This window comes from Lontra canadensis, unplaced genomic scaffold (genome assembly GCF_010015895.1).
Source record: "Lontra canadensis isolate GAN:19392208 unplaced genomic scaffold, GSC_riverotter_1.0 scaffold46, whole genome shotgun sequence".
NCBI classification, from domain to species: Eukaryota; Metazoa; Chordata; class Mammalia; order Carnivora; family Mustelidae; genus Lontra; species Lontra canadensis.
The window spans coordinates 11,964,171-11,991,368 of NW_022631040.1; the positions used below are offsets into that span (position 1 = coordinate 11,964,171).

Genomic DNA, 27,198 nt, shown 5'->3' on the forward strand with positions numbered 1-27,198 from the left:
ACAGTCCTCATTTACTTTCAGTAAAAAAATCAAGAACAAAGGGTTGAGAAATGTTCCCAGAGATCATACAGCTGGTGAGTAGGGGCAATGAGGCTCGACCTCAGCTGTGTCCCAAGCCGCCTTCAGTTTATAATGAATGATGTAAAACAGAATTTTCTCCTTATGTATCACTGTTAGGGCTGAATCTGGAATTAATCTATTCAGATTTTACAAACTATTATGTCCTTATTATAATTGTAACATTCCTTTTTCCTGTAAGAAAAAATTTTCCATTGAAGGAGAGAGCCCAAACACAATGGCCACTCAGATCATAGAGCAGGCCACTGAAGAGGGTGACTTAGGGACCATCAACAGGGTCCCCTGTGCTAAAATCACTTTTTGGTCAAGATTTAATTGATCAAGGGCCATTCCTTTGTTTAAAGCACTTTTTAAAAAAACCTTTTAATATGTAAGTGATTACATATTAAAGACAACACTTTTGGGGGAGGAAGAGTATCATTAATTCATGTATTAGTGTGTGTTAGTTCATCAGTGAGATTTTTTTCTTCAAAAGTGCAACCTGACATAAGGACCATAAAATATTTGGCTTGGAGAGGGATAATTTACCAGGGCACTGACTAGGGAGACCTGAGGGACGGACTTATTGGCAAAGGGCAATACCCATCCTATGTTTTCACATCTTACTTAATTCAGGCATCAATCCTGAAGGATTTGCACCTTCATTAAAAAAAAGGTAGAGGGGGAAACAAACAGGTTCAGAGATTCAGTGACTGGCCCAAACCCAGACACTTGTCAGAAATTCAGCTGGGACCCAAATCCAGCCCCTCAGCTCAGGGCCTATCCTGCTTCCCGACTATGGTTGTTCTGCGAGAGAAAGTGGCAGAAAACGATGCCCCAGCAGAGAGCTAAAAGGGCAGTTAGGCTAACCCTGGACTAGGGTCAGCCTTGTACATAGTGCGGCTTTCTCGGTGTTTCGGAGATGAACATAAGAGAAGTGACAGACAAACGCAGGGATATCTAAACAAGCAGACACTAGGTCAGTGTCCGGATCTTCACGCTGGCTTTATCAGGATGACTACGATATTACAAAGTTTCTAGTAAGTTCATGCCGTCTCATACAGGAATTCAAAAGGAAATAAAAAATATACGTATCACAACTTAACTAGGAGCAGGGGCAAACACGCCAGCTCTAAACACAAAGAAACCTAGGTGGAAATCCTGGCCCAGACCAACTCAGCAGTGTGCCCTGGGGCATGGAACCGAACTTCTCTGGGCCTGGTTTCTCTTCTCCAGAGGGGGTTACTGACAATGTCCACATGTCACAGGTTCTCTGTGAGGACTGAGAGATAATGCATGAAAAAGACCTAGCACAGCTCCTAGTACAGCGGCATCCCAAGCGGGAAAAGTCCAGTGTTTACAGTACGTCACTGACCTAAACAGTCCCACATATGTACAGCATAAGCACAACGACAGAATTAACAGGAAAGAAGTGGCGAGAACCTTACCTCTGGGTCTTTATTCCACTGAACGACATACTCCCAACAGCAGTGGGCGTGCAGCACGTCCAGCTCAAGGCTGCATGGAAACTGCTTATAGGCTAAATGCAACAAGTCTGAAAGCCACAAGAGAGGACAGATTTATAAGTCTTTCCTTAACAAAGACTCAGCCACATCCCCTCCACTCTGGGCCGCATATTTCTTCATATTTATGGATTACCTGGTATGGCTCCTAGGGTCATCTCCACCTCTGATGCTTCAAGTAAACCTCTGTTAATGCCTTCTTTGGGTTCATCTGGGTTTTCTGCATCTCTTTCCTTACTAGCCAGTTTTAGTACTTCAGGGCTGAAGTCCTGTTTAAATATCCACTTGGCTACACTGTCTGCAATGCCACCTATAGTGTGGAGATAAGCAAATGAAAATTCACAGTGTTCAGCAAAGATGGCAAGGCCAAATGCAATATCTGATGGCTAAGGGCATCTCTATGCTCTAATATATATATTATACATATAATTATATAATAACCTAATATATATATATATATATATACTCTAATATATATTAAACATAAATGCACACACTTGTCTGTAACCATGTAGCTTCTATGTCCACAAATTCAACATATACTTTGCCAGACACAGAGGAAGGGATGAATACATCTTCAAAACATTATCATTTTTTTAAAAGATTTATTTATTTGATAGGCAGAGAGGTAGGCAGGCAGAGAGGAGGAAGCAGGTTCCCCGCTGAGCAGAGAGCCTGATGCGGGGCTCGATCCCAGGACTCTGGGATCACGACCCGAGCTGAAGGCAGAGGCTTTAACCCACTCAGACACCCAGGTGCCCCTATCATTTTTTTTTAAAAGAAGGTTTTATTTGAGAGAGAGAGAGAAAGAGAGAGACGGAGAGAGAACACAAGCAGGGGGAAGGGCAGAGGGAGAAGCAGATGCCCCACTGAGCAGGGAACCCAACAAGTGGCTCGATCCCAGAACCCTTGGGATGACCTGAGCCGAAGTCAGACACTTAACTGACTAAGCCCCCCAGGTGCCCTTAAACCACTTTCATTTATATACAAGTGAAACAGACTGATTAGCATGATACCTGTTTAGGCAACATGTTACTTTTAATAGCCAAATAACTTGCCTACATGGAGTACTTATAGGCAAAAATTAGTTACCTCTAAGAAACATGATGTTTTCCCATGTTTCAGTCACTGACATAGGCCAAAAAATTCTACATGGAAACTGGAAAACACTCAAGACAAAGAGTCCTGTTTCTTACCTAAAACAAATGATACATTGTTCTCTAATTACCAAAACTTCTTCTTCCTATTTTGATCAAATATAAACCTTTCCACACAAAAAAAGAAAGCTTCACAGTAAAATCACACTTATCGGTGATAATAAAGGACAGCAATGTGCTGGGTATTCCAATTTCTCATGTTTGACTTCCAGGTCATTTGGTAGTTTCCATTCCAAAATCAAGCCCTTGCTCACACTGCTTAGGTTAATATCACAAAGACGGTCCTACCCTATTAGCAGGTGGCAGCAAGGAGTGTAGAGTTTACAACTTTTTCGCAAGCTTTTCAAAAAACAACTTATTTAAACTTTAAAAAAAGGGGGGGGGGTTCCATTTGCATTTGAATGGAGTATCTCTTCTCATCCCTTCACTTTTAGCCTGTGTGTGTCCAGTCTCGAGGTGGCATATATATGGGTTTTGTTTTTTTTACCCATCCAGCCACCTTTTGTCTTTTGATTGGAGAATTTAGCACATTTATAATTAAAGTAATTCCTGGTAGATGTTGCTTGTTGCCATGTTGTTCTCTGTCTGCTTTAATAGTTCCTCTGTTCCTTTATTCTTTTCTTGCTCTCTTCCTCTGTGGTTTGATAACTTTCTTTGGTGGTTTGCTTATAGCCCTTTCTCTTTATCTTTTGTGTATTTATTACAGGTTTTTGCTTTGTGATTACCACATGCTTAGAAATAACAACTTATCTATTGTTACAATATCTGTAACTGTCTGATTGGGTGAGTTCTACTGCCCCGTCTTTGGGTTCACCGATCCTTTCTTCTGCTTCACCTAGTCTGCAGCTGAAACCCTCTAGCATGTACTGAGTTCAGTTATCGTATTCTTCAGCTCTGTGATGTCTCCTTATTTTCCATCTCCTTGAAGTTATCACTGTATTCATCCATTCTTCTCCCCACTTTGGTTAGCATTTTTATGACTCTAACTTTGGACTTTTTATCAGGTAAAGGACTTCTCGCCATTTGATTAAGGTTTCTCCCCACCCCGAAGTTTTATCCTGTTCTTGCACTTGGAACATATTTCTCTATTTCTTCCTTTTGCATGAGTCTTTGTGTTGGTTTCTACACAGAAGATGGAACGACCTCTTCCAGTCTTAAAGGAATGGCCTTGCTCAATCATGCCTCAGTTCTTGATTGTCTCTCAAACCTCTGTGCTTAGCCAAGCAGCCTAATAGATATTTAACAGTTCACAGTAGCTGAGGATGTGCCAAGACCAGCCAGTGTCCCAGAAGAGAGGATCTTCACACCTACATTCAGGCTGACTGAAAGCCAGAACCTCAAGCATTAGATTTTTTGTGGTTTTTTTTTAACTTATTTATTTGAGAGTGAGAGAGAGCACCTGAGCACAAGTGAGAAGGGCAGGGGGAGAGGGAGAGAGAATCTCAAGCAGACTCTACACTGAGCACAGAGCCCAAAGTGGGGCTCAATCTCATGATCCTGAGATCACAACCTGAGCTGAAACCCAAGGGTCAGATGCTGAACCAACTGCACTGCCAGGTACCCTGTCAGGCATTAGCTTTTAAAAGTAAGCAAATATATACAGTCCTGTGGGACCACAAGCATAAGCTCCATTGGCCACCAGAGTCAGGCGATCTGGAGGGGTCCTCTGGGTGGCAGTCACAAAACCAGAGCTCCAAACAAGTGTATAAGCTCCTTCTGGGTTATGCTGGCAAACCGGGACAAGGCAGAAGGCAAGTGTCAGGACGGCACCCACAGTCTATGTTCCTTGAGAGCAGCTGCAGAGGCCACTAATTATATGCCAAACCTAAGGCCTTGCCTCTCAGGCTGAAGTTTACAAATCTTATAAAGGATAAGAAGACAGGTTAACTAAATCGAAATCTATAAATACATGGGTGTTTATAAATCCAGGAATACAGACATTCCAGTATCAAATGCCTGACAGAGCTGCTGATAAAAAGAGAGTACACCAAGACAACTAAAAATTTACAATGCTTCTGGTCCTGCAGGATGTAAGCACAAGAACCCAATGGCTCTAGAATAGTAGAAAGTGATAAATCACAAAAGAGGTATAAGGTCCTGTGGAAATCAGGAGGAAGAAGAGAAAATTGGTAGCTAGTAGATCATGAGCAGTTTGTTAGAGGAGTAAGCATTTGAGCAGGGCCTTGAAAGAGGAGTAAGTACAATTTAGAATCCAGAATGAGACAGGTCGGGAGAGGGAAGGGGACAGGCTCAGACCCAGAGCTGGGGAATCACATAGATGCTTCATTTGAGCCATAAGCAAGCAATAAGCAAGAAATGGAAAAACGGGTTAGATTCAAACCCAAGGTTCTTAGAGAACCAGTTTCTATTTGTTCCAGAAGTTCTCGAATTTCTTAAGTCTCAGAATCTCCTTAAACTCTTAAAAATGACTGACAATCCCAAAGAACTTGAGCTTATGGGTTATATTGATTCAAATTCCTGGTCTTAGAGATTAAAATTGAGAAAATTCTAAAATACTTTTATTAATTCATTTTTAAATATAAGTAATAAACCTATTACATGTTAACAACATTTTATGAAAATATAGTTCCCAAAGCAAGAAAAGACATTTTGGGAGAGGAGCAACACTACAACCTTTGCAAAGCCTCTTCCACTGTCTAGCTTAAATCTGGGTTCTCCGATCAGCTTCTGCACGCCATCTATTAGGATCTGTTGCTCTGGCTGAAGTGCAGGAGGAAAAGCCAGCCTCGCAGAGACATGAAGCTGGAAAAGGGTGGGCTCTCGAGGTCCTCTGAGCACTCTTTGAGAACTGTGGCTAATTCTCTAGGGCAGGGGAAGGAGTGGGGATTCCTGAGCAGGGAACTGACCAAATCAGACTCTGAGGAGATCAACTGAGAAGAAAGACATGGCAGGTTATTTTTAATTTTTTAAATCTAAATGTACTTGTCTTTCCCTATCCTTGCAATCATTCCTATAAAAAGCCCCAGAAATGTCCACACCATAAACACACAGATCTGTAGGTGCAATGCTCCCATCAACCCCAGCTTACCTTTTCCTCCTTCCAGTAACTTTTTGACAGACAGCCTCGGGAGTGGCTCAGCCTGCAGTGACGACACTTTGGAGGCTGGCGTGTTTGCTTTGCTGTGAAGCAGAGTCTGAAGGATGAGGCAGTCCTCCAGCTGTTTCAGCAGGAGCTTCCAGTATTCCATGTCAAGAGAAAGGGCCTCCCAGGAATCGGTGAGGGCCTCAGAATCAGCACCCGACACTGTTTGGGAAAACTAACAAAAAATGCCCTGGTGATACTCTGGCAAAGACTCTGGATCAGCACGCACTTGAATGAGCTTTGAACCTGAAAGCTGATGACAGTCAGGATACGTCACGAAGCAACACGCAGATGCTGGCTCACGAGTATTACTACTTGGCTGGATGGAACATGAGTGACAGGAGGAGACTGGAGACTCGGAGGCAACAGTGACAGAGTCTAGACATTCACAGTAAGACCCCTGGGAAAGCCCTTGATTCATGCAATGGGCACTAACGAGTTCGCAGGGCCATACCCAACAAGGGCCATGGTCTTTTCTGTTAGTACCAGGATAGTGCTCGCTCTTCAGAAGGCACTCTCTGACATACAATATGAGTCTCAAATTCCTTCTCTCTCCATTATCATAAACATCTTAGGCCAGTAATATTAAATTTAGCATATAAACTACTGAGACTGACAATGTTAAGTGAATCTCTACAGTCCTATTTAACTGACTCATCCAACTAAATCAACGTTCCCCAGAAAAAATTTGATCTACCATGAGATATAAGAGATGTTTGTTCTTTTAAAAAAATAAATCTGAGTCTTTAAAAAGACAAGGAAAAAACCACAAAGCAAAAGGTCAATAGGAAACTTTTATTCAAGTCATTCAACACCCCAGGCCAAAACAACTTGTTTATAAAAAGGGGGAGAGTAATAAATACAATTGTAGAACTCCAGAGCTATAACGAACCTCAGACATAATGCAGTCTAACCCCAACCTCCTTTAGATGAAGAACCTGAGGCAGGAGACTCATGTTTAAGGGACTCACCACACATCACCAGTTGCTGGCCGAGAGCCAGACCTCTGCCTTCTGATTGCCATACTTTTCCCCTCAAGGTGAAAGTACCAGGTGACGGCAAAATTCAGTATGCGTGTCATCTGAACAAACAAGTTAAGGGCAGCACACCTCCCTCCCAGAAAGACAAATGAGAATCTGCTGGACACACATTTCAAACTCTAGATGTTCCATAACGTCAAAGACACTGTAGTCCAGACAGGGACAAGCAGCCCCTAAGCAGACTGGACAGGCAGAGATCCAACCTTTCCAAGACCAGGTAGACCCCCCACCCGCCGACTTACTTTTTTCTCAGTCATACTGTTTGAGATCTGTGCAGCAATGGAATGCCCAATGTGTGCAGACAACAGAGCAGCTCCGTTGTTCTCAGACTGAATACAAGCCGTGCGCATCTGCTGCCACCATGGAGACACAGACTGGGAATCCCAGGTCTCGTCGATGGCCACTATGGGCAAAAAGAGAAAGTTAAAAGAAAGCCTGAGCTTGTTGATTTTTCCTGTTCGACCTTTAACATTAAACAGAATGTTGAAACTGAATTCCCCTGTGATAGATTGGTAAATTTCTGAATTAGAAATTAAATCCATGGGGCCCCTGGGTGGCTCAGTGGGTTAAGCATCTGCTTTCAGCTCAGGTCATTTCCAAGAGCAGCAGCGTCTCAAGGCCCATGCAACTGCAGCAGCCCCCAGCCTTTTACCTTTCATCTTGCTCAGAAGGGACAGCATCGTATGGAGACAGCACACAGACTGCGGTTTATCCAAAATATCTTTTTCCTTAGAAAGCCACACACTCAGGAGCAGAGACTGAAATCAAATTTAAATAATTTTCAGTAATAAAAAAAAAACAAAATGTGGCACTTTTCAAGAGCGCACAGACGTGTATACGAGTGATTCAGTCCTTCAGGGTGAGAAATGAGGGGCTGCTCATTACATCGCCTCTCATGAGAGACACAACAAGGTACCCTGTCCACTGAAGACATTCTTCGTATCTGTCAGATCTGTAACTTCCACTGTTTCCGTCTCTTCTTTGGGTTAATTAAGCTCTGCTTTCCAGGCTGTGCCTTGATTAGGGAGCAAAGTACCAGAAAGGTTACTACTACCGAGTAAGCGTAGATCTCCGTAGACTGGCAAGAAGGCACTCAGCTGCCAGGAGGAAAGGAAGGACGCGGAGCTGTGGACCTCACCCCACACTGGCCACAAGGTACTGTGAATTTGGCAGTGCTGAACGGATAAGTAAAGCGATCGGATTCTAGTTTTTAAATCACTAGTAAGTCAAGAGAAACAGATTTTATAAGCAAAAACATTTAAGTCAACATAAGTGACTTTTAAGATGCCTACGAACCAGCCTATCTACTTAGAACTGAAATATTTTAAGATGTACACAATTTGCACACAGATAATTCTGGGATAATAAGAAGTTCAATGGCATGGCACCGCACCTGTCAGTACTGGTGTTTGAGAAAGGCCTGGGTTAGCGTTAACTCTGCGGGACCTTCACGTTAAAACCAAAAACAAACGCTTGAAAATAAAAGGTTGACTACCAGTTTACATATAGTAGTATAAATGCTTTTCAAAAGTGAAGAAGAGTAGGAAGTTGAAGTCATGCGTGAAGGAAACTGGGAGAACCAAAGGGCCTGGAGACGGAAGTACTCGCCGGGCATCACCCCGTCCAATTCCGACAACCCCGCGGCAGGCACGGTCTCCCAGATTTTACAAATGATGAAAAGAAGTAATTTTCCCAGCACCATAGAGCTGGTGAGTCCGGACTGAAGTCTCAACCAAGATCTGTCTGAGCCTAATATGCGTGTTTTTTTCTCTTTAAAAAACTGTACATGTGTATCGACTGTACATATAATTTGTACAAATACACACACATGCTTTTAAAAGGAGTTTATTTCTCCCTTTTCTGTTTAACCCTCTTACCTCTCTCCCTATGTCAGCCTCCTTTCTACTTCATCCTATCCAGAAACCTATTTTTTTTTTTCTACAACCACGTATGTGCTTTCATATTTGCCTGCACATTCCTAAGAGAAGGACAACACCAGCAACAACAAAGGCTGGTGGCTACCGTGGGCAGACTAGGTGCCAAGCCTCTGGCAGCTTCCTAAGTGCAGCTATACAGAGAGCATTATGGAGCGACATGGGGCTTTTATAAAACTGGGCTCATGTTATACCATGTGCTTTCCACCTGCCACACAAACACCCTGTGTAGTCCACCAAGTTTTGACTGACTCTATCCACTTATCAAGGCTATTCCCTCTACCTCACACAACACTGCTACTTACAGGCAGGTTACAGAAACGAGTTGCCTGGATAGGCCACAAAGACACTCCAGAATCAACTGGAAATTACTCTCAGTGTTTTGGGCACATATGTGCTATGAAAGCAAGCCAAAAGGAAATGAGGGGGAGCAGGAGGACTTATCTTTCAGGCTCACTCTGATTAATTTTAGGCAAAAAATATATGCCCAGGGGTATTTTACAAGCACTCCAGGTTTCTAAACACACTTATGGGTTTAGTGTCTTTCAAAGCTTGATCCATCTTTTCAGCAGCAACAAAGTTTCGAAATGCTCAAAAAGATGGACAACCCAAAGAGTTAGACAAATTGAATGCCACGGCCTGAATTCCCCGTCATACTATAAACTCTTTTATTTTTCTCTCCAACTAACCATTCCCCCTATCACCACCCTTATTTAGCAAATTCTAAAACAAAAAACCCTGTTCTGTTTAACTTTCCTTCTCTCTCTCTCTAGGTCAGCCCTGTTCTAACTCTCATGCAGCAAGGTAATCTTTGCTTATAACCCAGCGGGTGTTCCTCTTGTTTTTTATTAACTTTAAAAATCCAATCAGTTATGCTTTAGTTAGCATGTAAAAAGTCAGAATGCAATACAAACTGCCACGGGAACTATAAGGACAAGATGACATAATTTTAGAATCACTTATAAGCAATAGATTTTTTTAATTTTTAGGAAAAATTAAGGTAAAAGGAGAAAAATCATCAAAGAGGAGAATACAGAGCTAAGATACCACATATACACATAGACACACATAACAGAAAGAAAAGTATACTGAAGGTAACAATCTCTACAACGAGTAAATACAAAATATCCTTTCAATACATCACAGCAAAGAATGTCACATATTATTCATAATGTGGATATTCATATTATAAATGTAAACTATGTTGTTTCACATATAAATGTCACATACTGACATATTACCAGATGGTATCTGAGTATTAGATTTTTATTAAGAGAAACCTTGAGAGGAAAGTTGGTTAATTCCTCTTTTCTAAGTCGAGCGGTATCTAAGACTTGGTAAAAACCTGTACCTAACAATGAAAGAGAAAAATCCCACGGGTTCTGGGTAGAAGCTTCTAATGCCTAATGAACTTTACTTTTTGCTAAGTATCCTCCTCCTGTAATATTAACATCCCAGATGTTTTAATCCTTCCCTCAGCAGAAATGCTGGCAGATAGAACGTGAAGAAGCCATCTGTTAGCCCTGTCTCTACTTAAAAGAAACTTACTTTGTCAGTTTTTTGAATGAGCCTTATTTTCTAGTCTTTCCTAAAAATTAGGTCTGTTTTTGTATACAGAATTAAAACTTGATAAAATTCCAGTGAGAGTAATTACAGTTTTAAACATTGAATTATAGTTTTAAACATTTAAATATCTAAAAAAACTATCAGGCTGTTGTCGTGAATTACGCTAATGTAGTAAAATACTGACTAAATCAAGTGTAAGGTTTATAGAAAAATCGGTAGGCATTATACACTAGAAGTATTTCCAAATTTAACAATACACACAACCTAAAAAAAAATAGACACAAACACACAAAACCTAGATTATAAGTAGAAAATTTCTTTATAAACATAATTCCAATAAAATTGCCATATAAAATAGTTCAGGAAAAAAGAGTTAGCATTTCAAATGCCTTTATAACACTAATAATATATTTTATATATTTTGTTGAAAGACCTAACACCTTTTATTCATGACTTTCAGATGCCTAACTCCTAAAAGTCTATCACTCTTTTAATGTAATACAATAGACATTTATTCTTTTTAAAAAAAAACTGTAAGTTAGTAACTTAGAAATATGTCACTGGTTAGTATTTTGGCCCTGGCACTAACTGCTTCAGGAATGAGCAGGCTGTAAGCAAGATGCACACTTACTACACGGGTACACGAAACCCCTGCACTTGATCTTCCTAAGGCCAGGCGGCTTATTCACAGGCTGAATGTGTTAGCTATTTCCTCTGATCAATGTGACAATGACCAAGCAGGCTTTTTTACAAGCCGGTCTTATTGTACATTCAATTTCTTACTTTAATTCTTGGGCTTTGTTTTTTGGGGTTTTTTGAAGAAGTTTCCCCTTCCCTTCCCATTCGTAACTATTAATTACATGCTTTCAGTAAAAATGCCTTATTTCTCTGTACTCGATGGTAGGATTTTAAAAATGTACATGACTGCTTGAAAGCATTCAGCTATGGAAAGAATATTTTAAAAATCTAACTATAAAATAGTCATCTGAGGAAAGCAAAGGAAAAGTGACCAATCATTTGGAACAAGTGAAATACAGTCTCTCAGAGTTAGATGATTTTTAAAAAGAACTTAAAATTACAACCTATTTTATAAGTTCTATAGCACAATAATAAATATACTTATAGACCACAGCTTTATGGATTTAAAATAGTCAGATTTTCTAGAGAGCATTTTATTACATTATGATATATACATATTTACAATAAAGTTCATTAATTTCAGTTTGGGTGGCCAACACCATAAACATAGTAAAGCACATCTTCATCCCCCAAAGTTCCCTTGTGCTTCCTGTGCGCAGTCTCCAATGCCCACCTTCATCCTCTAGCAAACACCCCTCTGCTCTGTCAGTCTATTTCATAAAATTAAAATCATACAGTAGGCAGTCTTGTTTCTGGATCTTTCCACTTAGTATAATGCTTTTGAGATTCATTTATTTATTTATTACACAGTTGTACTGTGTATCTCTTAACTTTTTTCCCACTGTATGGACGTACCATAACTTACCACTTATCAGCCGGTGGATACCTGGGTTGTTTGCACTTTGGACTATTCTGAATGAAGACGCTGCTAACATTTTATTTCAAATCTATGTGAACATATGTGTTCATTCCTCTTAGATAAATCCTAGGAGGGGGACTGCCGGATTTTATGGTAAATCGCTATTCAACAGTGTAAGAAACTTTTGGACAGTCTTCCAAAGTTGTTGTATTTGTTGGCATTTCCGTTGGCCACGCTGAGAGTCCTGATTGTTCCATATCTTCATCAACACTTAGTGCCGTCAGTCATCTTCGTTTCGGTCATCCTCTTGCGAAAGAGACTCCTGTGGTTTTATCTGGCACTTCCCCAGCAGTAAAAGATGCTGACCACTTTTCATGTGAGCATTGGCCACGGGGAAGCGTATTTTCTGGTGACGTGATAGTTCAGATCTTTCACTTTCCTTATTGTGTTCTTTGTCGTCTTATTGAGCCGTGTGAATTCTTTCTTAATGTGGATTCAATTCATTTATCAAATATAAGTTTTAAAAGGGAGGTTTGCCTTTCAGTTTCTTTTTCTTTTTTTTTTTTAAAGATTTTATTTATTTGACAGAGAGAGATCACAAGTAGGCAGAGAGGCAGGCAGAGAGAGAGGAGGAAGCAGGCTCCCTGCTGAGCAGAGAGCCCGATGTGGGGCTCGATCCCAGGACCCTGAGATTATGACCTGAGCCGAAGGCAGCGGCTTAACCCACTGAGCCGCTCAGGCGCCCGCCTTTCAGTTTCTTAACAGTTCTAAAACACAGAAGTTCTGAATTTTGATGAAGTGCAATTGATCAATATGTTTTTTTGTTCGCACTTTCTGTGCCCTACGAAATCTTTGCCCGAACCAAGCTTTCTCCTTATTTTCTTCTGTAAGTTCTGTAGTCTTATGTCTTATATTTATTTTCCATTTTGAGTTAATCTTTATATATGGCTTGAGGTAAGATCTGAGGCTCATTTTTTCCCAATGTTTCTTGAACTCCGGATTTAATGCAGACATTTTGATACTGATTAAACACAATTTAAAAGTAAGAAGTATTCTGTACTCATCTTATTTAAGCATCTCAAATTTGGATAATAAATACTTATCTGCTCTCTTTTTAAATTTTTACTTTAAAATAGTTATAGATTCACTAGGGGGAAAAAAAAAAGCACAGCAAAGTCCCATGCACCCTTCCCATAGCCTCCCCTAATGGTGGCATCTTACACAATATCATAACCAAGAAGTTAACATTGGCAAAATCCAAAGCTTATTCAAATTTCACCAATAATGCATACACCCATATGTGTGTACATGCAATTCTATCAAATGTGTAGCTTTTCAAAAACATCACCATGGTCAAGCACTCAACTATACGTCAGCAAGAGACTCCTCTGTGTGGACCTTTTTCAGCTACACCCATCCCTCCCCACACTCATCCCTCACCTCTCACCGACACTAACCTCTTCTCTATCTCTGTAACGGTGCTATTTCATGACCGTTACACAAAAATGGAATCATGCAAGCACATGTCTTTCCAAGATGGGCATTTTTCCACTCAGCGCATTTTCCTTGCGGTTCATTCAAGTTATTATGTGAATCAACAGTTTAGTCTTATTGTTGAGGAAAAGGTAAAGAAGTACGTGGTAAAGAACTACCAGTTTGTTTAACCGTTCATCTACCGAACAACATTTGTGTAGTTTGTAGTTTTGGGCTATTACGAATAAAGCCACTCATGAACGTCCACGTACAACCAACCTATGCACACCTTTAACCGCCTTACTTCCTAACATACACACTGCAAAGTAACAGAGAATGGAATCTGTTTTTAAAGGATGTAAATGTTCAGTTAAAACCATACATGAACACAGTCAACAAGCTCCTCAAGGAGATTGCCCAGATCCTGGCCAAAATGTAGGATGTTAGTGAGGATGTGGAAGAGAGTTTATGTTTGCATGTGAGGGGTTAAAGAGGGGAGAGGACGGCAAGTCACCCCTCCCCACCACACCCTGCATCCTGTGCCGAAGGGCAAACATTCAGCGTTGTCATTTTCTACTGAATGATTCTTGTGTTTTCTATTTGTTATAGCACAGAGACTAAAACCTAACCTATACTCAAAGTTTGGGAATGTTTGATTATAATTCTGTACTGCTCCAAAGGAAGTTGATTTTGTTCTCTAAGATTTTTTTACTTCTAATATGATCAATTTCACTGATGACCACAACCCACTATAAATGCATGCATACCTGTCAGATTCGAAATTTATTTTAGGCCAACCATGGAATACGCCTGCTACCATTTACAGGGAATTAGAAAAATAAAATAAAATTACTCAATTAAATATGGTGATTATAAATTTCTTTGACCACTGTTGAAAGGTTTTCATCTATGTTCTATGATATGCTTTGGACGATGGTTAAAAAAAAAAAAAAAAAAGGCCTGACCCTTCTGGATGACATGAGCAGGGAAGAGAAGGGTGCGATAAGAAGGTGGCTTACCAACAACAGCTGAGGGCTCAGTCCAGCTGACTCCAGAGTGTGACACATGTCCTCGGTAGAGCTTTCTCCATGCAAACACTTCCAAAAAAAGAAACTGCCTAGTAAAACAAAAGCAAAACGCATTAACCAATGGCTACTTACCATTTGGACTAACATTCTTCCTGAATTGCAATCTAGATCCCCAGAGAAGCAAACCAGCATGAGAGAAAAGAAATTAATGGCTCAATTTCCTTGATTTTAAGGCAGAAGGCATATCGCTACATGTCTAACACTGTCTCTTTAGTCTATGTATTAGCCAGTAACACTTTTATGACATAGAGCCTACATATCCAGAGTATCCTTTCTTCACTGAAAAATATACATGAATTTCTTAGCTTAATTTTAAAACATACTGAACCTTTGAGATGCTATCAACTCCTGCCAGGCTCTCCTCCAGAAGAGGCAGGATTCACAGAGCAGTTAGTTCATCTTTCCACCCACCTAAAGCCACATACTCCTCTTCACTTATCTTCTTTACGTTGACTGCATCTTTCTCACACTCTAAATATTCCAGGAATGTTTTCACGGGTAACACACCATCCTTAGCATCAGAAAATCGGACTGTAGCAGTCCTGGATTTTTCCTCTTTATACTTCTCTAGTAATGCCACGAGCTTAAGCAGTTCTTTTTCATCGAGCCTCAGTAACACAGCCAAGTCCTTAAAAAAATAGGGGGAAAAAAAAAAAGTTTGGATACACCGTATCTTCCTAGGACTCCACCAAAGGAGTCAACCCCATCATATCTGAAATGAAATGCAAAACTGTAAGCAAATGACGACTTGTTAATTAATGTGGTAGCTATAATGTACTCTGCTTAAAATCTTACCACAAATTCATGAATTTGACATTAAGTAATTTGAACTAATCTTGAAACTATATCTGAGAGTACCATTTTTATACAATTTCTTGAGAATACCCTATACCCTTCTAAAATGTTTGAATTTTACTACAGCTGTTATTAATTTAGAATCAGAAAAAAACTGTAAGAGTATTAACTGCAACTCTTGTGATTCTAAGTAAACTAAAGGCCTATTTGAAATGGAATATGTATTGAGCAGCATAAACACAGTAAAATTAAAAAATACTGGAAACCAAGCTTCACTGTATCTACATATACATCTCCTCTGTGTGGCTCTCAGGGATCCAGAGATGGAAAAGTTACAGATATATCTTGCCAGCCTTTCAAATTATTTTTACAGAGCTTATGTGCAAAAATCTCTGATATTACTAATATTTTTCTAAATTAGGGATACACACACACACACACACACACACACACAGATATATACTTAGAAGACCATAAATTCACTGTAGCAAGCAAAACTACCCCCCCACCCCACTACATGATAAAACTACTGTTGTTTAAGAATACAGCTTTCATTTACTTATTTAATGCTGTTTTCTAAAAACAAGTAGTAAACTTGCAGAATGCTATGAACACACACCAACAGTTCAATGCTATACTGAATTTATATATGAGCTTGTATGAACTATGTTCCACAGCAACAAAAATGATTCCAGACTTGAATTTGTTTTATATGCACAAGATTAGCCACTCAGCCTAGAAACTGCCTGTACCTTTTTTTTTTTTTTTGGAAGGATCTAAATAATGTCACAGCAAAATATCAATTCTTACAAAGTGCTTTAAAGGTTAAAAAATAATAAAGAACAATCAGCTAACTTATATTTTAAATTCTGTAATTTTTCTTTAATCTTTCCATATGGTACTGGGGTTATCAAGTGGAAATGAATTCCATAGGGGATTATTAATGACATATACTTAACTTTCTTGGTGAGGTAGGAAAGCTTGGATCTTATGAAAAAGAATCTATGAAATATCAAGGCAATTCTGCAGAGATAATTTAGTCCACCTGAACCTTCTTATTGTTTGAAATGATTTTATACTATTGCTAGAGAGGAAAGAAAAACACAAAGATCCTGAAAAATGGCTTTGTTACTTATAATGGCAATCGCAGAATGTTATGAAGACTGTTAAAATGCTTTATGAAATGCACCTATAATCCCAAGGATAAAAAAGATGTTAGAATGTGTAAGTGGTTTCCAATACAGAGCGAATTTTCTGTTTAAAAATTTTTATTCACGTATGTGTATTTAAAATAAAAGTTGTCTAAGTTAAACGTCCATTAAGTTTCAGATACACCAGGTAATTTTTTAATAAGTATTATCAGTGACTTGACAAATCACTAAAATCATTTACATAATAATTTTCCTTTAGGTAAATGGAAGACATGAACCCTAAGGCAAGCAACCTGTCCACAGTCACATGGTAATCAGGGGAAAGAGAGGACCACCTTTCCCTCTATTCTCTATTATGGAAACTATTTCTCTGTATGAAAAGTAAGAATTTTGCATACATGCCTAGAAATGAGCAGTACCGCACTGTAGGGAAGATTACAAGGCACTGCCATTTTTTAAATGTTTTACAGAATGACAACATAGAACATTTACTAGAATTAAACACTTTCATGTAAGACAGAACTTTTTAAAAGTATTTCATTATGTAGCAGACAAGAGAACAAGCTGTATGAGTTTGTTCACAATGGCACCGCAGAAAAACCAGTGTCTTCTGTTTGGCAAAATCTTTTTTTTTTTTCCTTTAAAGTTTTGCTACTTCAGTAAACTGCATATATTTCAATTGGCAAATCTTGTCCAGTTATGTTGTGAGAAGCAACCTTAGAAAGTGAGTTGAGAGAAACCAAATGCTTCTAGGATAGTGAGAATGGATTAACAATAAACTGCAATATCTTAGCATAAATACTATAAATTTAGTCCTAAGGCACGGAGAGCCAGCAGGAGGTCTTGTAACAAAAAAACATCTTCACCCTTCATAAAAATTCTCAATTATCTACTTCTTTACTAGCAGTTAAAAAATTAAAAATAGGGGTGCCTGGGCAGCTCAGTCCTTAAGAGTCTGTCTTCGGCTCAAGTTACGATCCTGGGGTCCTGGGATCGAGCCCCACATCGGGCTTCCTGCTCAGCGGGGAGCCTGCTTCTCCCTCCCCCACTCCCCTGCTTGCGTTCCCTCTCTCACTGTGTCTCTCCCTGTCTAATAAATAAAATCTTAAAAAAAAAATTAAAAATTAGAAATAGAATATTTCGTATAATGAGGAATAGAATTACTTACATTATCCGAGAATGGCGTATCTGAATGAAAATCAACGGAATTTAACTGACTGACAGACTCATAAAGATGGAGTAATTTCAGTTTATTGGCACAAAACTGTAGCAATCCTTCATCAACAGACTCCAGCTCTGAAAGGTGGAAGAAAAAAATACATTAAAGAGATATATTTAATAGATTCATAAAAAGTTCTTTCTTTCGTTAACATTCACAGTATTATGTACTTCTCTGATGTGCTACGCTATTAAATACTGAGATACTTAAGCTACCACAGATTACTAGGACAAAGATAATTTTTCCATCATGGAAAAAGGTCCCAATTTTAAGTGTCATAAGGCACACTAGTAGTTGGAGGGTGGGGAGAAAAAAAGAAGAAAGAGCTATCTTAGTCTAATATTCAAATTTTTAAAAAATGATCTGAAAACAGCTTTGAAAATATTCTCCCTCACCCCTTAACTCATACGCTGCCTATTCCGCTCACAGACAGAGGACAGATGAACAGAAAGCTGCCTGGCTCTTGTTATCGTGGTGGACAAGGATACCAGAATTCAAGGACAAACTCTGGACTATAACAGATTTATCCTCAAGGGAAGCTGGCAAAGAGACTGAAGTACAACTCTCCTTAACATTCTCCATCAATCGGGCTTTAAAAAAAAAAAAAGAGAGAGAGAGAGAGAGACAGAGAAATACTCTCTATATAATACATTCCTGCATGATAATTTAAGTATCTACCATCTAATATAAAATAACTATTCTTTTAAAAGGCAGGGACTTTATTTACCTCCAAGAATTGGTATAGCTACAATAAAACTTAGCATATTCAGTAGGTGAAATTTTTAGGAACTCAATTTTGGGTAGAACTTGAAACTGGAGATGATTTTATAGAATTCCAATAGTTATATTTGATTTACTCTCAGCCCAGTGCAAGATAAATTCTGATTCAGTAAACTTTGAGATTTTGGTAAAGTCCTGAGGGATGGGGAACTTTATAAGCACACTACGGTTTTTAAAAGAGATATTTCTGGGGCGCCTGGGTGGCTCAGTGGGTTAAAGCCTCTGCCTTCGGCTCGGGTCATGATCTCAGGGTCCTGAGATCGAGCCCCGCATTGGACTCTCTGCTCCGCAGGGAGCCTGCTTCCTCCTCTCTCTGCCTGCCTCTCTGCCTACTTGTGATCTCTGTCTGTCAAATAAATAAATAAAATATTAAAAAAATAATAAAAAAAATAAAAGAGGTATTTCTAACAAGTTGTATACACTAAAGAAATTCCCTATTTTCTAAAAGCCAGCTTTAAATATGTGTTGGGAAAAAAATCTCAATGTTAGGATGCCTAAAGTCTTAAAAGGGGATACTATATCTATTAATTAAACTACTTTTAAGTGGCTTAAATATAAATATAAAGCTGGCTTTATATAATTAACATGACAAGCAAAAAGTCACAGCTAGATGAAGTATGCATATTACACACTACAATTTAATACATGTTAGGTATTCAGAATAAATTGAATTTTGCTGGGTCAGCAGGAAAGAGCATGGAGTTAAAATCCCAGAGTTAGAGATGTAATTCTTTTTCAGACAAATTTTGAACAGTAAAAAACAATCAGCTATGAGTGTAAATTTACTCATAGTCCAATTTTGGAAGTCCTTACTGTTCATGAGGGTAGTGGAGGAGAAAATGCAGATTTTCTGCATACATTAACAGAACATTAATTCAAAGCGTACTTTTTAAAAAATCATTATCTCAGTCAAAACAAAATTATTTAAAGAATGTTTCATCTACAGAAACTGCTTTCCTCCCATAAAGTTAAATAAAAGACAGTGAAAGCAAGAAAATCTTCATGCTGCTGCCTTTCACACACGTACAACTGTATCAAATAACCACTTCTCACCATCCTATACTGGTCTCTTTCACGGTAGAAATATTTTAAAGAGAAATATTTCCAGAAAGAAACAATATATTCAGAGAAGGCTCAGCTGGAGATCAGCTTCATACAGCTACATACAAACAGGGAATAAAAAAGTCTCCAAATACTAAAGGCATGAAATAAGTTTCCTTATTTCTTATAGTATTTCCACACTGAAGTAACATGACGATATCATAAACAGGAATAGTTTTTATAATAAGAATTATAAAATCTGAAGACCAGAACCTCCAATCAGTAAAAACCCCATTACCTTGATTTTTTAAAGTATCCATTAGAGTCTGAGTGATGTTTCTAAGGCAGGAAAATGGTAATCGTTCACTTGCCAAAATGCTTTCCAAGGCCTAGAAGAAAGACATTGAGCAATCAGAAGGCACCGATTTTGTTTTTTAAATTTTGTATTTATGCCGACACCTTCACTACCCCAAATTTCCAAGAGAAGCTCCATAGTGAAGATGTCTTAATAACGTACATACCTGACAAGGAGAGTTGCATCATATATATTATGCAATCAATCTCATCTCGTGCCCCTTATGGTGGAATGGCAAAAAGTCCAGACTCAGAATGAAACAACTACAAGGAAACTGGCATTTAACAGAATGGCCAAGATGAAACAGGGACCATGACAAAAATATTCACCAACAAGAAGAGTGTAAGTCTATACTCACAGCCATAAATGAAAAGCAGAGCTGTTACTATTGTGTCAATGATGAAAGCTAACAACAACTTAATTACCACTTAATGACTGCATTTGAGCATGGCTGGTGAATGTATAGGCCCCGCAAGGTCTATGTTCCCGACCTCACCCCCACTTCCTTTTCCTGCCCTCCCTCAGAAGATACTCAAGAAGCCTTCACTACCAGTTCCAAAATCTCTCTTTATGCCTAAAGAAGCAACCATGAGAATCAACAATGGCTAGACACAGCAGTTAAAGTTCATACTTATCCTTCCGTATTATCCCATTAAACTTTTTATTGATGAGAGTAAATAATTTCAAAAGTAGGCTGAGAATGTAGCATGAGGTAAAGACTGTAACACAACCACCTCTGTGTGTGTAGGGGTGTGTGTGTGTGTATGTGTGTATGTGTGTGGGTAAGAAATTGGCTCCGAGAGTGGCTCAAGAGTGTGGTCAAGCCCATGATGAGGCAACTACATAGTGGATATAAAGAAAGTGACTCAAAAAGGCAAATACCCAGCAAAATGTAATTGTTTCTGTTGTGTCTACCATTATACTAGCTAGCAGCTGGCTTCACCATTTAGTCACTCTTCCAAGCCTAAACTACTGTTTTTTCCTTTAGTGTTGAAAATAATACACAACTTCCACTAACTAGCTTTTCCAGCATTTTTTATAAAATTCTTAGTTTCACATACAATTGAGTAGTATAACTGTTTTTAAAGGTCAAGAAGACAATTTGTAGTATGCTCAATGTTCCCAATTTTGTTGTTTCATGATGTAAGAGAAGAAAGAAGATGGTATCAAAACGGGAAGGCTGGTTTGGGTAATAACCCTCCCTTTCTACGACAGGTTCTCTAAACTACCTTTCTTGGATGCCCGCCTTGTCACAGGAATGTCATCTCATAACTGAGACTTCGCCCTGAGAAAAATGAGAACCAATTAGCCCTGTTAGTGGAATGGAAAACTTGACTAAAAGTCACAGGGACGTGGGTACCTGGGTGGCTCAGTCAGCTAAGTGTCTGACTCTTGATTTCAGCTCAGGTCACGATCTCAAGGTTGTGAGATCGAGCCCCTTGCGGGCTATGCACTGGGCACGGAGCCTGCTTAAGACTGTCTCTCCCTCTCCTTCTGCCCTTCCCCACCCTTCTTCTTTAAAAAAAAAAAAAAAAGTTATGGGGACTTGCCTGTTCTATAATAAAATAAAAGTATTTTTAAAAATGACTGCCACAGTAAACTAAAAAGGGATAAAAAGAAATCAGTATTCCCGAAATTCTCCCACATATCTAACATTATTTTAGTTGTTGTGGATTATGACACTGACGTCTTTGGTGAGGTCCCTACCTGAAAGAGCTTAAAAGAGGTAAAAAGGAAAAAACTGGTGAGCTAGGATTCGGGTACCTGAAATAGTTAGAGACCAGAACAAGTAACCACTAGCTGTCCAGTTCTGACTAAAAGCAGAGTAAGAGTTCAGAGGTATCCACGGGGGCTGAAGTGCCCAAGCATTTACAGAGTGAGAACTTGAGCAGCATTAGGAGGGGTTTGGAGAAGAGGGGGCGAGCCAAAGAAATCACAGCGAGTTGTTGTATCAGAACCACAAACCTGGCAAAAGGCAACAAGTCTGACAATACTATGGGACGCTGAGGCTGTGGGAGCAACAGGCCCCTTCCGCGGTAGGAGCGGGAACATAAACTAGCGCAAGTATTTTGAGAAGCAGCCTTTCAACAACTGGGACAGCCAGAGAAGCCCAGTGCGCTACAATTCCCGAACATAAAGATGTATAGTGCCCTACGTACAAGGATAAGCACGGTATCCCCGGGGAGAGCAAAGACCGGAAACAACCTAAATGCCCACTGGTAGGAGCAGAGTGAGTCAAGAATAACAGAAGACACAGCAGGGTCCACTGCAGCCACACGGGTCAACGGGGACGCCTCGAAGAAACAGCTGAAGGAGTAAAGTCCCGGCAAGGAGACATGAGCAAGACTCCAGTGATGCCAAGTTTTAAACGGCAGAAAATGCATCAGTGTTTTATCGGAGCCATACAGAAATAATATAACTATTAAAAGCAAAAGAGAGAGAAACACAAAATTCTGAATGCTCGTTACCTTAAGAATGGGAGAAGGGGCCTGAGGAGGGACACGGAGGGCTCTTCAGAGTTCTTGGTAACATTCTATGTACTAAGGTGGGCGGTCACACAGATGTGTTCATGATTATTATCTGAGTATATGGTATGTATTGTGTGTGTGTGTGTGTTTCAAACATGCACACGTGTGTACGGTAATGTTACTTAATTTAAAAAAAAGGAGGGAAGGAGAAAGAGAGACAACGGGAGCTTCCATATGGGAATATAAAAAAGGATGCATGAATAAAAAAACGGAAAAGAGGTTAGCCTGTCATGTTTGGAGGGAAAAAGGAAAATAAAGGCTTTCTTAAGAGAAATATGTCCTAGCTACCCAGCAGGAAAGGTCATATATTATACATACTCACTTGTTTCTTGGTTGCGGGGTACTTAATATCAAGAATTAGTTCCTTCATTTGTGTTTCAACCAAATCTACAAAGAGAAAATGAACCAAGGTAAATTTTTCACTTTTATTACAAGGGAAACTTGACTCTGAAAGAAGAATGCACTTATTGGTGGCTATCAGTCAGCTAAAGGACTTCCGGTTTCTCTCACAGTATTGTTTTATTGTTACAAATTTTAATATGGCCCAGAGGGCATGCCTCGTATTTACAGAGCAATTCCAATAAAAAATATACATGATTACTTGGACCTCATCTTACTTTGAGGAGTTTCAACAGCTCAAAAAATGAACGGAAACATTTTGATTGCTGCATTTAGAATACGCTACTAATTGAGAAAATGACCTAGGAGTATGCATTATTATTTTGCTCCAGGACACGCACCGAGGTGGGGAGGTCTTGTTTTCAGCAGGGCGGCCAGCTTCTTCACTAGGTGCATGTCCTTGGCTCGTTCACACTTCTTGTCGCTAAAACGATAAATACAACAAATTCTTACAGAATGTGAAATCGCCTTCCTTCTAAGTCTGACACACTCCAACTCTTTTCCTTCATATTCTTCCTATTTAACTTTAAAGATATCTGTCTAATGAGAAAAAACCACAACAAAATGGTAACTATAAAACAAAGAGCAAAACAAGGGATGGAAAAGTTAGCAGAGGGACCCCGGATGAATCTTACCTCAGCGCTAAATGGAAAGGAACATTGACTGTTTTCACACTTCCAGACACTGGATCAACAAGGCAGATCTGGTAAGTCTGCGGCTGCCAACTCTGACTGGTAACATTATTTAAGCCCATTATTTTATAGCCAGGATACAGAAGCCTGAGGAAATGGCAAACCAGTATGGTAAGAATATTAGACAAAAGGAAAAATGCCAAAAGTGCTTTCATGATAGCGAGGGACCCCTACATAATTACCAATTCAGGAGCACTAATACGGCAAATAAACACTAACTGATATCAAAAGCATAAGTAAAACGGATCCTGACTGGCAGAGTTCTGCCTTGATAAAATGGGCTAGAAAATCAAAGGACAGTCAGGCCTAGGTAGCAACGGCAAACAAAGGCTGCACCTCACTTAACATCATCACCGCAGGAATCTGAAGGAATCTCTCCTTTTAAGCCTCCACCGCATACGTAAGGGTTGGGGATAAATGGCAGCACCACAGGTAACTTTATTAAATTCGGTAGTGTATCATGGCCTTTTCAGTAAGATTTTTTGTTATTAAATACTTAATCCTTAATCATATAGCAGGCGCTTGGAGGGAAAACCATAGTAACACTGCAATTCTCAAACAACTTGCAACCTAATAAGTAGCTTTAATAAAGACTCTAATAAAAGCATTCCTTTTCGTAACCAGGAAAATGCCAGGGTTTGCCACTTACCTGCAGTGCTTTCCCACGTTGAAGGCTCCAACTCTAGGTCCCTGCTGTGTGCTCCACACTTCTAAGATTCCCCTTCTTGGTGCATAGATCACAAGGAACTGAGCTACTCGGCTTGGACCCTGAGTATTTCCAAAAGGGGAAAGATCTGCCTTTTCTGGTACTCTTTCGTGGAGGTCCTCTATGATTTGGATCCAACCGATCTGTGCATCTCGATACCCTTCCAGACCGAGGAAAAGGGAAGCTAATTAGTCTAGGGGCAACTGTAGCCTTCTGAAGGACTCTGGGACATTTCAGCGAGCGTTAAGAAAAGCTACAAAAATACACTATCTTTTTAGTATGAAGTATCTTAAACAGAAAAAGATAATCACCAAGTCTTACTAAATCTTGGCATTTTGTTATATTTGCTTCTGATCACTTCTTATTTAAAAAAAAAACAACACCAAAACAACCAAACAAACAAACAAAAAAAAACAGAGATCACTACAGTTTCATGAGTACCCTTCCACAACGCCATGCTCGTCGCTCCTTCTCTTTAAAAAAATTCTCTCCCTTTAAAAAATCTGGTGGTATTATCAGGTTTAGATTTTAAATAAAAGTCCAATTAAAATATAAGAGAAAGATCAACTTGATTTCCTGCTTTTCAAGTCCCTGGGTGCTATGCAGACAGGGAGAATATGGTGCAAAGTGGCGGCAGGAAGCCGCAGCCCATATGAAAGAGAGGTAGCTGACACTGTCTTCCATCTCAGGGGGGCCCCTTTGACAGGCAACTGACCCTTCTCGTCCGAGTGTGGGGGAAAACTGCTACACCCGCTACAGAAGGAAAAGCAGCAGTGCCAGCAATAAGATCGCTATAGTGGGTCTGGCCCAGCTGGTGTAACTATGTCTTCTACATTCTGGAAAAGTCTTGCTGAGAACCACCCTTCATGTTATTTCAGAAGACAAACACCAATAGAAATGATGTATCTGCAGCATTAAAACCTGTTTCTACAGACACTTAAACATGTAACAGGTAAACGCTGCAGGAATTCTCTGGAAGAAGGTGACAGTGTTCTCTATCTGTCCAGAGTAACTTAATGTCCTCAAATCCATTACTCCTCACATGTCCTCAAATCCATTACTCCTCACACTCCCCCAATGTTCTAACCTATCTGGGAGGCACAGACCAGATTGCATGATTACTGTGGTTTCTAACCAGTAGTCCGTCTGTGCTGACATGTTACTACTCCAGATGATTCCAAAATATGCATTCTCCCCTCTTCCTTGGTCAAAGAGATTTTATCTTTTCAGGTGGACAGTGTGCCTAGATATTACAAGTCTCCCTTATAGATAGGTATGACTATGTGATTAAGTCCTGGCTAATGCACTGCAGAAAAAGCTTGGCAGGAAATCATCTTCACAGTGAACTGGCTCAGTTGATAGTTCCTCCTCTTCCTTTCCTCCTTCCTGGAATGCAGATACAAAGGCTGGAGCTCCAGCAGCCATGTGAACCATGAAATAACTCTGAGTGGGGAACCTCAAGAAGTGGAATTGGGCTCCTGAGGATGTCGTGGGCATATCGTATCAATCCTGAACATGGGTCTTTTATTAGCAGCTAACTACAACTCCTGACCAAGAAACTTAAGAAATTAACCCAAGCATATGGATATGGACGTCATGTCAGCAAAGACGGGTTTTGCCGTCTTTAGTTTGAAAGACTTAGTATTCTAGATTTGAAGAGAACATCTGACTTAAACATGACCTTGTGAAGTAGAATGAATGTAACAGGGGCAAGAAACTGATTTCAGGAATTTGACAATGACAGTGAGAACTGAAAAGTATACAAGGAAGAGATTAAAAGTGCCTATAAGTTGGTCAAACTTAAAGGGCAGATCAATTGGACTATGATCAAGCGCTACTGAAATGAGTTCATGCTTAAAAAAAAAAAAAAAAAAAAAAGGACAGCATAAACAGAACAAATTAAGCAATATTGTCCACCAGAAGCTAACAGATGATAATACTGCTCAACTACTGGGGTAAAAAAGCAAATTAACATTTTTTTTCTGGATTTTTATAAGGAAGTACCTTTCCACATGCGTATTGCAATTCCTCTAGCCACATCCAATAAAATTACTCTGCCAAAATCATCTGTTACTGCTGCCAGTGTGTTACATGGAGACAGACATATACTTTCACCATGGCGTCTAGAATCTGGAAGTCCAAATCTGGTATTTAAAAGAAAATTAAAAGCTCAAATCAAATTCCAGAAAAAGATGACAGAATCATGAGCTGCATAAACAAAATAAGCCAAAGCTGTTTTTATATAAAGAAACATAGGGGCGCCTGGGTGGCTCAGTTGGTTAAAGCCTCTGCCTTCAATTCAGGTCATGATCTCAGGGTCCTGGGATCGAGCCGGGCATCCCTACATCAGGCTCTCCACTCAGCAGGGAGCCTGCTTCCCCCTCTGCCTCTCTGCCTACTTGTGATCTCTGTCTGCTGGGTAGATAAATAAAATCTTTAAAAAAAAAATAAGAAATATAAACCTTGCATAGATTAATAGTTAATTTACTAACTAAGCACACCAGATATTTTGCAACACAAAGTGCATTAAGAAGTTTCTTCCATTATAAAATAAAACACCTAAGTTTTATTTCATAGATTTTCTATATAGATATCTAATCTTTTCTTTTTAGAGACTAGCAAGTATAACAATCTTTCCTTGATTAACTGTTATATCATAGTAAATAGCACCCTCACAACCAATGAAATTTTGGAATACTTTGCTCCTACGCAGGCATCTTTTGTCTGAATTAAGTTCGTATTTCTAATCTCTTCTTTCTGCTAGATATCATATCCTGCTAACATCACTCTATCTACCTGAAGAACTTCCCCTCTTCTAAATACTAAACAATGATAAGGATTATCTCTCAAATGTTGTTGGTCTAGAACCAATCTTACTTTAGCACGGAGCAAAGTTCTGAGATGAGGTACTCCAATGTTCTAACCTATCTGGGAGGCACAGGGCCATCTGGCTTGCTTCTTGATTCTTCAGTGAATTTAGAAAATATGAGATGTTATCAGATTTTTAAAACGATGAAAAAACCTAGAGGATCATCTTCAATAAATTTTAATAACAGATAATTAGTTATACCTCTTAGGTAAAGAACATCTGCA

The 27,198-nt window shown here is 39.4% G+C and overlaps 1 protein-coding gene across 3 annotated transcripts in view; it reads right to left on the reverse strand.

Annotated features, from left to right (window-relative positions):
* RAB3GAP2 (RAB3 GTPase activating non-catalytic protein subunit 2) overlaps positions 1-27,198 on the reverse strand; it is a 91,033-nt gene that overhangs the window by 12,331 nt on the left and 51,504 nt on the right. For 2 of the 3 annotated variants that reach the window (XM_032872949.1, XM_032872951.1), the window contains exons 13-26: positions 26,110-26,249; positions 24,049-24,265; positions 23,343-23,486; positions 23,049-23,131; positions 22,631-22,695; positions 19,724-19,814; positions 17,554-17,681; positions 14,851-15,067; positions 14,371-14,468; positions 7,533-7,638; positions 7,123-7,283; positions 5,787-6,015; positions 1,717-1,890; positions 1,506-1,612 (exon numbers count right to left, since the gene is read on the reverse strand). In XM_032872949.1, coding sequence (XP_032728840.1) covers positions 1,506-1,612; positions 1,717-1,890; positions 5,787-6,015; positions 7,123-7,283; positions 7,533-7,638; positions 14,371-14,468; positions 14,851-15,067; positions 17,554-17,681; positions 19,724-19,814; positions 22,631-22,695; positions 23,049-23,131; positions 23,343-23,486; positions 24,049-24,265; positions 26,110-26,249 — 1,960 coding nt within the window. The remainder of the gene's footprint in view (positions 1-1,505; positions 1,613-1,716; positions 1,891-5,786; positions 6,016-7,122; positions 7,284-7,532; positions 7,639-14,370; positions 14,469-14,850; positions 15,068-17,553; positions 17,682-19,723; positions 19,815-22,630; positions 22,696-23,048; positions 23,132-23,342; positions 23,487-24,048; positions 24,266-26,109; positions 26,250-27,198) is intronic. The other variant, XM_032872952.1, reaches the window with a different exon arrangement.